Below are 17,995 nucleotides of genomic sequence, written 5' to 3'. Positions count from 1 at the left end.
AACCCCACGCTCTCAAACATTCTAACAAAGTAAAATCGTGGAGTTATGCTTTAGGTAAAGATAGCTAAACTATGAAAACATGCAAGTTTATTCAGATGACTTTCTCAGCCAAGTTTATTGTTAAAAACCGTAATTAGAACCAACAGGGAATTTATTGTGTGAGGTGGAGAGTAAATAGTGAGTAACTGGCGAGTATCTTGAAGATCTCCATGTCTTATATATTGTATGTTAAGGATATAAAATTATCACTGTGCAGAGCCAAAGATTAGTTATGTTTAATCCTGGCGGTTCCTCCTTCCCTGAACTCAACACGGCTTTACTAACACTGCAATCAGCTTTCAGTAATGAGTGATCCTTCAATGCCAAAATCACTTAGTGTGTGCGCTGAATTTGAACTGGTGTGTTCACTAAGCTCCAACTGAATGACAACTAATCTGCTATTGGGTGAAACGAGTATTATGGGTTTTTTTCTGTACTGTGCAGCAAAGTACTGTAAAAACAATGATCCCAACAGATTGGGTAACCTCTCTTGCTTAAAACGGTAGAACATCCTGACATAATATTCAATAAAATATATTTTCCCACTTTTTATATGCCATATGGTTATCATATGATCATATTTGCTTTTGTACATAAGTATTATTATTCATTTACAAATTACAAGTTCCCAAAGTACACTTTTTTGCTCTGAGAGCTGACTTTGCATTTTATTCATCATTTTTTTTTATCTTGAAATCTAAGCAGAAATGCTTTCTGACTGTCTGTCTGTGTGCAGCAGAGTCTGCAGTGTCAGATAAGTGTTTGTTTACATTCCTCACTTGATACAATTAAATACAAGATAACATTATCTCCGGGTTCGGATGCGTCCAGCTTTCCCAGCATTCGGCTTTTCTATCCTGTGTTTAACCCTTTGAATGTTGTTCTAATAAAAAAAATGCTGGTAGTATATAATATGCTGTAAATAATGTTTTAGAGCTGTAGGCACTGTAGAGACATATAATTGAATGCAGTAAATTATTCAGGATATGCACTTTTACTTTAAATATCCTGGTTTTAGCATAGTTATATATTGCTGTATATTGGTATGTAGTCCTGCCCTCCCACTGAGTCTTAAGCCTGGTACACACTTTCAATTATGATTGGCCTATCACTGACCAATTTTAGCACCTCCGTGTAGTATGAGGGTCAACGGATATTGACTACTATGAGCAGATTGTGTAAGTAAACCCTCATGGTAAAATTGGTCAGTGATTGGCCAATCATAATTGAAAGTGTGAATCGGGCTTTAGTCTAGGCTGTTTATTCTGTGGAAATGTTATTTTCCACTGGCTTTGGAGCTCTCAGTAAACGAACATTCTCCAGAGATCACCTGGCAGTACTAAAGATGTGGCCACCTGGGATAAATTTCACAAAGTAAATCAGGGAGAGAAAAGATTTTACAATGGGCAAACACTGACTAAATCATTTATAAATGAATATTGTAAAAAGACTAAGCAACTCTGTCCATGACATTATTTTTAACCACAATTCCTCTCCAAGGTGGCCCCACATGATTTAACTAAAACGTTTGATTTTCCCATCTATTAGATAAAAATGTATAGAAAAGTTTAAAAAAAATTAAATGTCTTGATCTGCAGTAGTGGAAAATTATTTTTTTCTTCTGAAAATCAAATAGCCTGTGATAAATTGATATTATGTATGCACTGAATTTTGGGGGATTTTTCAGCTATTTAATAATCATGCATGTGTACAGCAGCCCCCAACCACGATCCACCCAGCGGATCAACATGGCCAACTTCATCGTGCAAGCTGCTCCATCGCCCGCAGCGTCACACACGCGCCACTCCATCGTCCCTCCGCCTCTTCGCAGAGCAACAGTACGAGTCGCCATCAATACAGCTGACTTCGCGTTTGTTCAGCCCGGCCCAGCAATGTCCGCTCTTGATTCTCGATGGGCGACATCAGTCAAAAGTGTGTAACGCACCTTGAGGGCTTGTTCACACTATGAGCACTTTGAGATTTTTTAAAGCGCTGGCGATTTTAAAAAACGCTTTAAAAGCGCTTGAACAATGATTTTGAATGTGAGTGTTCTCGCACGAGCGCACAAAATCGCAAATCGCTCAAAAAATGCAGGCTTGCTCTTGCGATTTATAATTTGAACTAGGCCTATGATTACATCTGATAATAATTTGTCCTGCAGCTGGCAATGATATCAATCTACTTTAGTGAGGTTCAAATATGCAATCAAAAGACATCAGAGCAGTCATAGAGATTCATATTCATTTTTTACTGAGTTTAATATTTTATAGGGGAAACAAATGATGGCAATACCATTTTAAAGCTATAGCTATGCTTCTTTTGCACTTTTTAATTTACAGCATTCTCAGCTTACAAGGTTAGCTGAAAAATATATGGTAAAGAATACTGGTTGAAAACAGTTTGGCATTAGTATTTAAAGATATTATTTGTCAAATTCATTGTGCTAACCTTTTTTTTTATATATAAAAAAAGTTTCAAAGTATCTAAATGGGGAATGATTCCAGCATTATACAGTATATGTCTTCAGAATTCCTGTCTATACTAAACTATTGCCACTATGGTGCAAGTATGTCCTCTAGTGGCAGCAATGACCCATCACTGCTGACCTGTAAGCAGAAATGATGCAGAGGATCCTGCACTAACCACAGCATACTCACCAACGTTGAAATCATTCTCATTATTCCTTACTGGTAAGTACAGGGCTGCAGGCATTGCTTGCTTGGGTGAAACATAAATATGTAATATCGTGCCCAGCTTTACACTCTTGGCTGTACCTGATCAGACATAAGATCAGATATAAGTGTGTAGATGAAAGTAAAAATAGAAGAAAGATACATTTTAGAATAATCAAGAAACAAGACTAATATCTCACTCGGTCAGCGCACACCAAAAAAGCGCTAGTGTAATCGCAAGCGCTCAGTCCTTTTTGAAGTGATTTTTCAGAGCAATTCTAGGCATGTGCCTAGTGATTTTCTGATCATGCCTAGCGATTTGTGGAGCGTTTTGGTGTAGCGTTTTTTATTTTTTTACAGTAGAGCTGGAACTGAACAGCTTCTGTAACAAAAATACTTAGAAAATCAAATCGCTCTGTTCTAGCGCTTTTCAGAGCAATTTTCCTATACTTAACATTGAGGCTGAATTGCCTCAGAAAAGCGCAGAAATGCTGCAGGACCCCCGTTTGGGTTTGGGAGAATCACATCGCTCTGGTGTGCACCAGCGCTCACTCTGTTGTGTTCAGGAATGTACATTAGGGCTGGTGAAGAACAGAAACCAGTACTTGTGACTAGTCAAGTCTTTCTTCATAAGGTTTGTATGTTTTCCATGTTTTTGTATGGATTTCCTCTGGGTATTCCAGTTTCCTCTCACATCAAACAACAGATGGACATATGATTATGGTAGAGATTAGATTGTGAGCCCAGCAAGTGAACAGAGACTAGGTGCTTTTTAAGGCATCAAGGAAGATGACTGTGCTATTAAATACTAAATAATAATTATAATAGTGATGAGCGAAACATTCTTCAGTCCAGCTAGCTCGCTTCACACAGGAAGCAGAAGTTGGGGCTAGTAAATCATTGAGTTTAAGGACCAACTAAACCCGCAGCTTCGGTTGATGAACTGACATGTAGGAACGTCTTCCCCATGTTACACATACATTGGCAGTGAGAGATGTATAACAGGCCACTGGTGGATACTGTCCATATTAGCTGACGTTGGTGTCTATCTTCCACTTCATATTATTTGAACCTGATCATATGTTCCTTCCACTGACTTGTTTGACCTGCTTTTGGTTGCTCCCTCTGCTAAGTACTGACCCTGTTTTGCCTGACCTCTGTTGACCTCCTCAACTGATTGACCATGTCCTATCTGACCTCTGTTTCCAACCTCTCAAAGCAACTGACCATGTTATGCTTGACCTTAATTACCAATATCTGCTACCAGTTGACCATGTGCAGCCTGATCTCTATTGATAACGTCTGTTATTGATTGATCTGGTCTTTGTTACCAACCTTTGAAACTGATAGATCACATTTGTTGCCAGTCTCTACTGCCAATTGATAATGTCCTGCCTAATCCTCATTACTGAATGCTGATAGTAGTTGATAGCTCACTGCTTAAAGGAACACGATTGATTAACATGTTTTTTTCAATCAAGATAGGAATAGTTTGGGAAGTGCTTCTAACTAGTGGTGTATACATTTGAATGCTTATCTCTTTATTTACTGTTATCAAATTCCTTTCACACTTCACTGATGGCCAAGCTGAGCAGAGTGACAGACCAGTGAATCATGAGGTGAGGGGGGATCCCTCTCCTTACATCTGTTAACCCTGTGTGTAAGAAAGCTCTCACTAGCTTAACTGCAGCTGCTTGTGTTTTTCTGAATGAGCTGTCTGCACGGAGAGCAGAGGTAATGTATCTTGTTTCATATAACTAGGCTTTTCATATAACTCTGTAGTCTTACATGCTAAGAACAGCACTGACTGTGTCACATACCTCACGAAGCACATACTCTCCTTCACTAATGAATTGTACCAATACAGCTACAACCTATACACAACAAATTACAGCTTTAGCCTCTGATATTTAATATGAAAAGTAGGGAAATGTTTACACAGCTACTTAGACATTATTTGTACATTGTCATTTTAGAACACTTGATTTGATAGTGTTCCTTTAAACTCCATCGCCAACACCTGCCTCCAAGTCACCACATCTTATCTGATCTGACTTGCTGACATGTGCTGCTGATTGACCACATTTTCAAACATTATAAGGCCTCTTTCACATGGAGGTGTAAACGACGTACTCAGCATTATATTTATATGAACCATTTTTTTCATCAATTATTTGTACTTACCTAGCTGGCTGGGCGTGTTATGTTGATCTCCTGTGTGAACTTCATATACAATACTGCTTGGCTGGACTGAAGGGCAGTCTATGAGGTGTTCAAACTCCTCCCCATCCCATTATCACTCACAGGAGGTAGTCTGGGAGGAGCTCAGAGTGCGCACTAGCCAGTCTATTCTTGTAAACAGAGCTAATCCTGCTTCTCTGCCCTGCGCTTTATAGCATTTTGTAGAGAGAGGAGGTAGGTGGAGTCAGGTCCTGGCTCTGCGCAGAGAATTAAACTCCCCCTCTGCTGGCAGCATTATACTTTGTGCACAGATTTCTGGGTCAGGTGAATGACTTTTCCAAAAGTACATTTCTCTGGAACAGCTTCATCAAACATGACAAATGTGAATAATATCATACACTCATGTTCATAAATTACTAGCCTTTAACTACTTCGCTGCCCGGGTACAGTATAGCTACGCTCCTTTGGACTTCAATTCCCTGCCCGGAGCATAGATATACGCACCCGCTGCCGCCTGCTGTCCGCGCTCCCGCTCACACATGCACGCCGCCGCCCGCTCGTCCGGAGATCAATGAACGGGAAAAACCATTCCCGTTCGTTGATCTCTGCCCCCCAGCAATGATCGGCTGCTTCTATGAGAAGCAGCGCGATCATTGTGAAAAAAAAAAACAGTTTCCCAGCCTCCCTGAACTTCCTGCAAGCGTACTTCCTACGCTTGCAGGACGCATTTACAAAAAATTACTGTTACATCTTGTGGCCAAAAAGTAAAACTACACCCAAAAACATTTTTCACATACAAATACATTATTTTACAATATAAAATTAACTCATTAACTCCTACACTCCCCAATTGTTACCTTTTTTTTTGTAATAAAAAATAAATTTAAAAAAATTACAATAAAAAAAACAACATAAATGGTTACTTCAGAGACTGAAATCTTTAAATATTTATATCAAGAGGGTATAACACTGTTACTTTATAAATTATGGGCTTGTAATTAGGGATGGACGCAAAACTGAAAAAAATGCACCTTTATTTGCAAATAAAATATTGGCGCCAAATATTGCGATAGGGACATAATTTAAACGGTGTAATAACCGGGACAAATGGGCAAATAAGTTACATGGATTTTAATTATAGTAGCATGAATTATTTAAAACTATAATGGCTGAAAACTGAAATACCGTATTTTCCGCCGTATAAGACGCACTTTTTCTCCCCAAAAAATGGGGAGAAAAAGTCCCTGCGTCTTATACGGCAAAGGCAGGGAATCCCCGACTTACGGACGCCCGCCGATACAAACCGCCGACCCGACGCCATCGGGTATTCCCTGCCTTGCCGCTGTGAGTCCTCCCCGCTTGTCTCCACCTCCCCCTGTGTCGCCGGGTCACCCCCCTGTGTCGCCGGGTCCCCCTCTGTGAGAAGCGGCAGCGTCAGAAGCTTACCTCCTCCATCTTGCTCGCGGCGATTGAAGACCTCCGGCTCCTGTGGGCAGCTTCCTCTAGTGCCGGCTTGTAATGACGCGTCAATGACGCGTCATTACAAGCCGGCACTAGAGGAAGCCGCCCACAGGTGCCGGAGGCCTTCAGTCGCCGCAGGCAAGATGGAGGAGGTAAGCTTCTGATGCTGCCGCTTCTCACAGAGGGGGGGACCCGGCGACACAGGGGGGGGACCCAGCGACGGGGGGGGGGGACTCACAGTTGGATACACAGTGAGGAGGGCACTCGGGAGGACACTCGGGGGGCCAGGAGCACTTTGGGAAGACACTTGGGGGGGACAGGAGGACATTTGGGAGGACACTGGGGGACACTTGGGGGGGCAGGAGGACACTTGGTGGGGGACAGGAGGACACTTGGGGGGGACAGGAGGACACTTGGGGAGACAGGACACTTGGGGGGACAGGACACTTGGGGGGACAGGAGGACACTTGGGGGGGACAGGAGGACACTTGGGGGGGACAGGAGCACATTTGGGAGGACACTTGGGGGGGCAGGAGGACACTTGGGGGTACAGGAGAACACTTGGGGGGGACAGGAGGACACTTGGGGGGACAGGATACTTGGGGGGACAGGACACTTGGGGGTACAGGAGGACACTTGGGAGGACACTTGGGGGGGACAGGAGGACACTTGGGAGGGACAGGAGGACACTTGGGGGTACAGCACTGACACATGGGGGTACAGGAGGACAACTGGGGGTGACAGGAGGACACCTGGGGGAGACATGGGGACACAGGAGGGCACCATTTGGGGGAGATCATGTACAAGACGCTCCTGAAATATGGACGCACCAGGTTTAGTTTATATATTTTTTTCCCTGGTTTTTGCCCTCTAAACCTGGGTGCGTCTTATATGCCGGAGCGTCTTATACGGCGCGAAATACGGTAATGATTTTTTTCCAAATGTTTTCCAATTTTCCCATTAAAACACATTTAGAATAAAATAATTCTTGACATAATGCCCCACCTAAAGAAAGCCTAATTGGTGGTGAAAAAGACAAGATATAGTTCATTTCATTGAGATAAGTAATGACAAAGTTATAGGTGAATGAATGTAAGGAGCGCTGAAAGGTGAAAATTGCTCGGATGCTGAAGGGGTAAAACCCCTCAGTTGTGAAGCGGTTAAAAATGGGGGAGTGTGAACTAGTGCTTTACCATGGGACCACCACTGTTTTCTTATTTTTAAAGTATAATAATATAGTTATAATATATAATGATATAACATATATAAAACTATAATTTTCTTTTAGGAACATCCGATGCTTGGACAGCCATTTTTTGTGTTGCATCCTTGCCGAACGAATGAATTCATGTCCTCCATTCAGGGATCTTCAAACAGGTGAGAACTGGACCACACTACCCTTGAAAAAAATATAACAGACCCAGTCAGCAGAATGAGAACTGTGCATGTTCAATAACGTGCACCATGCTGCATTGGTGTGCCATACTGGAGGCCATATATTTATAATAGAATGTTGTGGATATCAGCACCAGAGCTTCAGAAGGTAGGTAGGTAGTGTTAGGAGGGTTAGCGTGAGGGAATAGAGCAGGGGAAGGATAGGGGCAATATTCGTGGTGAATAGTTTAGTGCTAAGGCCCATTCACAGTGGGATGCTGTGGTACGACAATGGACGCATCTTAAAGAGAAACTGTATTGTTAAAATCGCACAAAAGTAAACATACCAGTGCGTTAGGGGACATCTCCTATTACCCTCTGACACAATTTCGCCGCTCCTCGCCGCATTAAAAGTGGTTAAAAACAGTTTTAAAAAGTTTGTTTATAAACAAACAAAATGGCCACCAAAACAGGAAGTAAGTTGATGTACAGTATGTCCACACATAGAAAATACATCCATACACAAGCAGGCTGTATACAGCCTTCCTTTTGAATCTCAAGAGATCATTTGTGTGTTTCTTTCCCCCTTCTGCTCTCATGCACTGAAGTTTCAGGCTGCTCGTTTCTTCCCGCAAACAGCATTGCCCTTGTCTGTAATTACTCAGTATGTGAAAGCCCAGCCAGCTCAGAGGAAGATTTATCCAGCTTGTAAAAGATAAGAGAGAAGAGAGAAGCTGCTCTAATCTAAATAACACACAGGCAGTGTGCATAGGGGGGCCTGGAAGGGGGAGTTCATAGCAGAACCACAACACTGAAGAACTTGGCAGCCTTCCAGACAGGAGGCTGACAAGTCTGACAGGGGAAATATACATTGATTTATTACAGAGACTGTGATAGCAGAAAGTGCTGCAGTAAGCCAGAACACATTAGAATAGCTTTTGGAACTTGTAGGATGATAAAAAACAGGATGCAATTTTTGTTACGGAGTCTCTTTAACACAGAAAACCGGATGCAGTAGTAAGTCAATGCAATGTTCAGTGTCCATACGGTGCGATGCAATCCAATGGACAACAGTATGCGAATGCATAACCTAGTGTGACCGCAGGTGCCCCACAACACAATTTAGCAATTTAAAAACATGCAAATATGCTACTAACACTTTACTTAACTTGTTTCTCACACTAAACCTCCCCCTACCCTACGCCTAACAACACCCGTCCCTTCCTGCACATTATCTCCTATTGGCTATGAGTCTGGTGTCCAAATTACCTTCCTCGTCCACAGGGGCCCCACCACACGGTTCGAGAACCACTGTGTTAGAAGTGAAAACATTAGGTCTCCTCGATCAGTGTTTTATGATTTTGAACAATGCTTGGGAAAGGCCATTCTTCAGGATATAGAATGGGGTGGAGCACAGGGGCGTCACAAGTGAGAGCTGTACACGAGCAAGACTCTATTGCTTTGTACTGCAGTGAACAATACAAGGCTTAAGGCTATGGTAGGAGGAAGGATGAGATGTGATCTAATATCTAGAGGTGGCCATACATCTGTTGACTTTGCGGCCGATCGACCATCAGATTCGATAACTATTATCAAATGTGATGAAAATTGGTACCACTAAGAGCAGGCAAGACAATTCTACCAATTTCGGGCCGAAATTGGTCACATGTATCGATCAGACTTACTGGAAAATCTCAGGCTGACAAGCTCGATTGGATGCACGGCAGTAACGGTGTGCAATAACTGCGAATGACGAATGCGACAGAAACCCCCAGCCATTGTCCTCCCTCCCACGGTGCCTATGTATTTATACTTTACCTGTCCGGCATCTGCGCTGAGTGTCCATGCCTTATTTGTGCCCCACATGACTACCAGCATATAACATGTTGGGCATGTGTGGCATCACAGATGCGCCCCACGTGCTATAATGCCGGAAACCACATGGGGTGCAAATGCGGAAGAACAATGAGGACACTCAGCGTGGCCAGCGGACAGGTAAAGAATAATTACAAGGAGGAAGGGGCACATAAAACTTTCAGGGGACAGTGGGTGGGGGGTGTTGCAAGGCTGATTCCTGAAAGACTTCATGCTGAAATTAAGCGGGAATCGGTCTGCGGTTTATGATGTCTCTTGGTTGGACGCTAAAGTCGGTAGCTGTATAGCCACCTTAACCACTATAGTCCTCCAGATAAACATCACTCAAGTCTAACTGGACGTGTCCAGTGTTAAAGCGGGGGTAAGCACGCATGGGCGCATGACTTCTGCTCTTACCTAGCGGCTTTTCCGTGTCGGCAATTGGGGAAGGGAACCGAGGGTTCTTCGCAGTGCCTGGAATGAATGGACATGACCCAAATCAAAATATGTAAAGAAATGAAAGTTAAAAAAAAAAAACTTAAACACTTCCTGGTAAACAAGGGTAGTGTTTATAGCCATCTAGTGGCGAAAAGTCAAATTACACACACCACACATTTTTAATAAAAAAATAATAATACAATGAATCCCTTCCAAAGCCCCCTAACCCCCATCCCAGTCACCAAGCAATCACATAAAAAACACTGTTTTTTTTTATGTATGTCAGGACGCTATATTACATTTATTTCAGAACATAAGGGCTTGCAATTGACCGTACAGAGAAAAACCCCCAAAACAGAAAAAAATACACCTTTACTTCCAAATGTTGTGATAGCCGGGACTAATGGGAAAATAAAATGGGTGGGTTTTCTTTATAGTAGCATTGCTTGTTTTAAAACTATAGGTGATGGAATTTGAAAAATAGTTTATTTTTCTTTCTTTTTTTCTTGTTTTTTCCTTTAAAATGCATAGAAAATAAAGTACTTACTGAAAACAAGTATCGCCCACAAAAAGCCTAATTTGTGGTGAAAAAAACAAGATCTAGATCATTTACGTGTTGAGAAGCAGTGATAAAGTTATGGTCACATGAATAGGAGGACTATTTGATTATGTTTTGATTATGAAAAAAAAGGAATAGGAGGACTGACAGGTGAAAATGGCTTTTGGCGTTACGGCCCGTTTCCACTGTACGCGGTGCGATGCGGCTACATAGCAGCAACGCATCACGGCTGCACTGTAACCAATGCACGACAATAAAACAGTTTCCACTGCGTGCTGGTTATGCGGAGCGATCCGAGAATCTGCAGCATGCTGCAGATTCTTGCACGGTCGTATCCGCGTCCCGTCTCCTCTAGTCACTTCCACATCGGGAGATGCGGAAGTGATGCGACTCCAAGCGGAAGTGATGCAATGCTGCTAAGTAGCCACACTCACATCACTTCAAAGTGGAAACGGGCCCTTAAAGAGGAACTCCAGCCTAAACAAACCTGTCATTAAGTTTCATTAGTTATGTTAATTAAAATAGGTAATATAATCTCTTACCCACCCTGTTTTAAAAGAACAGGCAAATGTTTGATTGCATGCTGGCAGCCATCTTTTTGGTTGAAAGGAGGTGACAGGGAGCATGAGACACAGTTCCAACTGCCCTGTGTCCTGAGCACCTCTCCCAGTTGCTAGGCAACGTGAATAACAACATAGGAAATCCCATCATGCTCTGCACACCATCTTTGATGGGTGGAGCTTAGGTAAAAATGCAGCTAAAAATGATGCTTTGGTAAGAAACACAAAGTTCTGATGCTGTGAAACTGTTAAAGAAACACCAAGCCTTTTCAGTTCTGCTGAGTAGATTTGTAGTCTGGAGGTTCACTTTAAGTGTAAAATGGCATGTAGGCTGAAGTGGTTAATGTGGAAAAGTAGTAACTGATCAATAATGGGTAGATGTCATCGCCTCTCTCAAGTATATGCCCAACTGTTAGCCTGCACTTACCCTTATTTTGGGCCCATTATAAAAACACAGATTAGTTATTATTGTTTAGTTAATGTTGTGAAAGCATCTTTAACTTAACTTTACTTGTTTGTAAAATATATCAAATTTTTTTTTCCAGAGAAGGAAATTACATCACATCTTGGTTGAGTACTGTTGGACCAGTTGTTGGGTTATCTTTACCATTAAGTTACGGAAAAACAGTGTAAAGGTAAGCCTGTTTTCTTTTACATTTCTGTATGTTCTTTAACCACCCTGGCGTTCTATTAAGATCACCAGGGCGGCTGCATGAGGGTTTTTTGTAAATAAAAAAAAAACTATTTCATGCAGCCAACTGAAAGTTGGCTGCATGAAAGCCCACTAGATGGCGCTCCGGAGGCGTTCTTCTGATCGCCTCCGGCGGCCAAAAGTAGCACGGAAGGCCGCAATGAGCAGCCTTCCGTGTTTGGCTTCTCCTGTCGCCATGGCGACGAGCGGAGTGACGTCATGGACGTCAGCCGACGTCCTGACGTCAGCCTCCTCCGATCCAGCCCTTAGCGCTGGCCGGAACTATTTGTTCCGGCTGCGCAGGGCTCAGGCGGCTGGGGGGACCCTCTTTCGCCGCTGCTCGCGGCGGATCGCCGCTGCTCGCGGCGGATCGCCGCAGAGCGGCGGCGATCGGGCAGCACACGCGGCTGGCAAAGTGCCGGCTGCGTGTGCTGCTCTTTATTTGATCAAAATCGCCTGAGCGGCACCCTCTGGCGGTAATGGACGAGCTGAGCTCGTCCATACCGCTAAGGTGGTTAAAGAGAATCTATACTCTAATATTCTTACACTAAAAAGCATACCATTCTATTCATTATGTTCTCCTGGGCCCCTCTGTGCTGTTTCTGCCACTCTCTGCTGCAATCCTGGCTTGTAATTAACAGTTTTAGGCAGTGTTTACAAACAAACTAACCAGCTTGTAATAGGCTCACATAAACAGAGTGTGTGAGTCATACAGAGTGTGCAGGGGGCCTGGCCTGCAGAGGGTGTGTATCGCTTCTATCCAATCACAAGCAGCCCTGCACATTCCACACATTCAAGCCTTAGCCCGACAGACACCACAGAGGAAAGGAGATAAGATTTATTACAGAGACAGTGCAATTAGGAAAGTCTGCAGTAAGCCAGAGCACATTAGAACAGGCATAGGAACTTATAGTATAGAAGAACTAAGGCTGAAAAATTTGTTACAGAGTCTCTTTAAGTGTTTATTTCAGTGTATTTCTTTTCATTGCTTAAAATTGGGGGATGCTGTTAAAACTAACATTAAAGAAACCTAAAGTGTTTCTAAAAAAGATGCAGGTTGTAACGCTGCCTACTAGACAAGAAATTCTGATAAGCCTCATTTTGGTTTTGTTTTTCATACAGAGAAATTCAGCCATGCCCCTCCCGCCCACTCAGTCACTCCACCCCTTCCCTCACTAATCCAAACATATATGACCTCTGCACCAATACAGAAGCTAAACAGCAGACGTGTGGGCCGGTGTGTGTATAAGGGGAGAAGGGGATTCTGATTTAACCGCTTCCGGATGAAAAAGTGATTGAAATCTACTCCCTGTTTTTGGCTGCTTATTCCTGCCACCACATCATCCGCTCACTTTCCTCATCACTGCACCCGCTCGCTGCTGACAGGAGAGCTACTGTATATCTGGCAGGAGCCTATTTCATTGGCTCCTTACCCCATGATTGCTGTAAGCCATTCACAACAATCACATGTCTACAAAGGGCGCGGTGTCGGCTTTGGTCTTAAAGAAGTCAGAGCCATCCGCTTAAAGAGTAACTTATGTTTTTATGTAGAAAATAAAAACAATTTCTTCTTCCCTTCAGCCCATGGCAGGAAATGGTTAAAGTGTACCAGAGCTGAAGAATAAAAAGATGTTATACATACCTGCGGCTTCCTCCAGCCCCATCCGCCTGGATTACTCCCACACCGCCGTCCTCTGATGTCTGCAGCTCCGGTACCAGGTCCCCGCACTTCCGTCAATCGGGGCCAGTCTAACGTAAGAGAAGTGCACTGTTTGCTTATCTCTCCAGCAGGCGCTGGAGAGATACGTAGAGGGTGCACTTCTCCTGCGTAGGCTGGCCGCGATGACGGAAGTGTAGGGACCCCAGTTCCTGAAGCTGCGGGCAGCGGAGGACGACAGCATGGGAGCGTTCCAGGTGGATGGAGCTGGAGGAAGCCCCAGGTATGTATAAAATCTTTTTATTTTTTCAGCTCTGAGTCCCTTTAACCTCCTGAGCGGTATGGACGAGCTCAGCTCGTCCATCACCGCCGGAGGCTGCCGCTCAGGCCCTGCTGGGCCGATTTTCTTCAAATAAAGTGCAGCACACGCAGCCGGCACTTTGCCAGCCGCGTGTGCTGCCTGATCGCCGCCGCTCTGCGGCGATTCGCCGCGAGCAGCGGCGAAAGAGGGCCCCCCTAGCCGCCTGAGCCCTGCGCAGCCGGAACAAAAAGTTCCGGCCAGCGCTAAGGGCTGGATCGGAGGCGGCTGACGTCAGGACGTCGGCTGACGTCCATGACGTCACTCCGCTCGTCGCTATGGCGACGATCTAAGCAAAACAAGGAAGGCCGCTCATTGCGGCCTTCCTTGTTTATTCTGGGCGCCGGAGGCGATTGGAAGAACGCCTCCGGAGCGCCCTCTAGTGGGCTTTCATGCAGCCAACTTTCAGTTGACTGCATGAAATAGTTTTTTTTTTATTAAAAAAAAAACCTCCCGCAGCCTCCCTGGCGATCTCAATAGAACGCCGGGGAGGTTTTTAAAGAGAACCCGAGGTGGGGTTCTGACAATGCAATCCACATACAGGGGCTGGGTCTGTCTATACTGCCCAGCCTCTGTTGCTATTTCAATCCCCCCTAAGCCCCCCCCCCGTGCTCTGAATTCCCCCATAAATCACAGCCGTGCTGTCGACACACAGCGTGTCGCAGCGGGCTGTGTTTATCTCTGTACTGTCAGTCTGCTGCTTCCCCCGCCTCCTGCAGAGCTCCGGTCCCCGCCCGCCTCCCTTCCCTCCCCGCCGATTGGAGGGATGGAATGCAGGCGGGGACCGGAGCTATGCAGGAGGCGGGGGAGCAGCCGAGACTGACAGTACAGATGTAAACATAACCCGCACAGCACGGCTGTGATTTATGGGGGATTGCAGAGAACAGGGGGAATTTAGGGGGGATTGAAATAGCAACAGAGGCTGGGCAGTATAGGCAGACCCAGCCTCTGTATGTGGATTGCATTTTCAGAAGCCCACCTCGGGTTCTCTTTAAGAAGATGTTACAGGTCAGATAGGCCCGGTTTACTGTACTTTTCTTATGCTGCAGATAAGCAGTGAGGAGACCAGCACCAATCAACTGCTGCACCAATTATTTCACATTTTTGAACAGAAGTTTCTGTATAGAAAAAATATAAAACACATAGTTAATAAATGCTTTCAGAGCAGAGTTCCCCATTTATGTCTGGTGGCTGATGGAGTGTTCGGAGGTTTATGAAACGTCTTCCTGTGTACTTTATTCCTCCTTGTATCAGCCATGCCACATTCCTTTCCTTCCCTTTGAAACAGTAGTAGCGATGCTACAGATTACAGGCTTATGACTGCAGAAATGATTGGCAGCAAATCAGAAGAGTCATTCTGTGATAATTAAATTTGCAGCCTCGTTCTTGGAGAGGCCACAATTTGGCTTTAATGAAATTCAAAGAGGAAAAAATTCCAGGTGCTCTGCAGGATTCTGAGGTCATTGGGACGAAGGCTTCACTTCAGTTCCAGGCTCCACATCAAAATCACTCAGCCTTGAAGGGTTCCCTTCAGTCAAAATCCAGCATTTCATGGCCGGGTATATATGTTGGCAGCTGGTCCTAGATCGGCATGTCAGATTGCTGCTTCTGTGCAAGCAGTAGTTTCTATATAGCTACAGTGTTCTGTATGTTTCATATATAGTTGTAACTGGCCTGAATTCCTTGGGAGAGGAGAAGCAGTGGTGTCTTCCGTATTATTGCTTCATTTGACTTGCTTTTTGCTTTTTTCATAAATACCACATCAATTCTACTTTATTGCAATATAAAATATTTTCATCTGCAAAATAAATGAGCTCTAATAAAAAAAAGAAAAGACAATGACAAATTGCCAGTCCAAAAAGAAAAACACTAATCACCACCACTGTAAAATGCAATCTCTCCTCAATCTTGCATCATTGGTTCATTGGCACCCACCTCCTCGAACGTGCTCCAGTGGCCAGTAGCATTCTCTGCATGCACAGAGCGCTCCTAGCCTAGGGAGCGTGGTCAAGGAGGCATGCTGGAGGGGCATGCATATACAGTAGTCCAAGACTGAGCCAGTCGCGGGGCTGACAGCAGCACAGCAGATCAGACTGGGAGGCCACCAAAGGAGCTGACAAACTACAGGGGGCTGAAAGACACCCCAGGTAAATAAAAGTCCTCGGGTCATTTTAGTGCAGAAGATCATTTCTATTTTTTGAATTTTACCATTTTAGCAGGAGAGGGAGTCCTTCACGTATTCTCCTTGCAGCTGGTTGTATATTGAGATCGGTGGAAGAGCGCTGCAACTATTGTCCAATTTTTTCATTATGTGAGTGAGAAATGTGTGTATGAACTGAAGCTATTGGTGCTTTAGTGCAATTGTCCTTGCACAAGCTACCTCCTCATACATTTCCATACACCTGTAAGAATAGAGCTTAAAGTGAACCTCCGGACTAAAAATCTACTCAGCAGAACTGAAAAGGCTGGGTGTTTCTTTAACAGTTTCACAGCATCAGAACTTTGTTTTTCTTACCAAAGCATCATTTTTAGCTGCATTTTTAGCTAAGCTCCACCCATCAAAGAAAAAACCTGGGCTTTTTTCCCCTGATGCTGTGCAGAGCATGATGGGATTTCCTATATTGTTATACACGTTGCCTAGCAACTGGGAGAGGTGCTCAGGACACAGGTAATAAGGAGTTGACAGGGAGCATGAGACACAGTTCCAACTGTCCTATCTATTTTAATTAACATAACTAATGTAACTTAATGACAGTATGTTTGTTTAGGCTGGAGTTCCTCTTTAAGGTGCATACATACGTTTTATGCAAGATTGTCGTTCAAACCGGATGTTTGAACGACTTGTCATTCAAACAAAAAGTCGTTCAGACTCCTTGTATACACAGACGACAAAACGTTTGAAATGCTAATTACAGCTAATTTACATGTCGTTTGACTGGTCAATGGACTTGATAGAACAAGCCTTCAGCCTGGTGCTATCAGTCTAACGATCGATAACTGCTGGGTACAGGAAAGGATGACACCATCAAATGTTAGAATATTTAAAACCTCTAACCAGTAACATGTTTTCCAAGATCTGTGTTGGGGCTGACTTGCACAGAGCTTATTTGTATCTGTGTATAAGCAGCTTGGTAAATCACTGGTACACTACCTGGTCACGGGGCCAAACACTGTCCAATGCCTACAATACAGATTGTCCGAGAGAGTCAGTCTGTCCCCCCACCCATTTTTCTGTATAAACAGGAAGCAGCAGGATGATGCAATCAAGGAAGCAACAGCAGGTCCAACTACAGAGCTCAAATACTGAATCTCTGTACTGCTCTGGTCATGTGATCAAAATTTCAGAACATGATTTTCAACTGCAGACTCCTCAAAAACACTCTGATTACAGTTAGCTGCTACCATGTGATCTATGTCCAGGGGTGGGTTTTAAAGTGCACCGTTTGCTAAAAACAAAACAAGACAAAAGACTAAAAAATCAAGCACCTGCTATGTATGACATGTCCACTGTCCGCTATTATAGTGTGATCTGCTTATCAGAACAAAAGCAATGGATCCGTTGGCAACAGACATGTATGAGCGGATCATATGTTTAGCATAAAATTCGTTAACACATGCATTGATCTACTGCTTTTTTATGTGAAAAACTGTGTTTTTAATGCCAATGTGAACCAAAGCTTTACCCTAGTAAGAGTTTCAGTTAATTATACAGTTTACATGATATTCAAATCATCATTTTTATTTATGTTTTACAATTTCTGGCTTTTATTTGGAATTATAGTTTATTTTTTCTTTAATATATTTTTTTTTTTTGTACTTTGAGTACAAGCATGTGCTAACCTTGTGCAATAAACAAAGACTGCATTTTAACTTGGTGTGCAAACCTGACTCTGCTCTGCATTTTTGAGAGGGAGGGTGTGCATTGGAGGGAGAATTTTTTGCGATACGGAGGGGAGAAAGGGGGTTGTTTGAGTAGGGATTGCTAGTAGGACTTGGAGGGGACATGTTTTTTTTTTTTTTAAATGAAGCAGTTACATTAGGACTTAAGTCTAGAGAGCATGGGGTAACATACCTTATGAGGTTATGAGGATTTAGGTTAGAGGGAGAGGGTTACTAGGTCATGGAAGGGGAATAGAAGATAATTGATGGGG

The 17,995-nt window shown here is 43.7% G+C and overlaps 1 protein-coding gene across 2 annotated transcripts in view; it reads left to right on the top strand.

Annotated features, from left to right (window-relative positions):
* ATG10 (autophagy related 10) overlaps positions 1-17,995 on the top strand; it is a 196,847-nt gene that overhangs the window by 177,769 nt on the left and 1,083 nt on the right. For both annotated transcript variants that reach the window (XM_068271698.1, XM_068271699.1), the window contains exons 6-7: positions 7,642-7,730; positions 11,684-11,773. In XM_068271698.1, the coding sequence (XP_068127799.1) occupies positions 7,642-7,730; positions 11,684-11,771 (177 nt within the window). In that variant the 3' untranslated portion in view covers positions 11,772-11,773. The remainder of the gene's footprint in view (positions 1-7,641; positions 7,731-11,683; positions 11,774-17,995) is intronic.

This window comes from Hyperolius riggenbachi, chromosome 1, assembly GCF_040937935.1.
Source record: "Hyperolius riggenbachi isolate aHypRig1 chromosome 1, aHypRig1.pri, whole genome shotgun sequence".
NCBI classification, from domain to species: domain Eukaryota; kingdom Metazoa; phylum Chordata; class Amphibia; order Anura; family Hyperoliidae; genus Hyperolius; species Hyperolius riggenbachi.
This window is presented reverse-complemented; position numbering and strand designations above follow the sequence as displayed.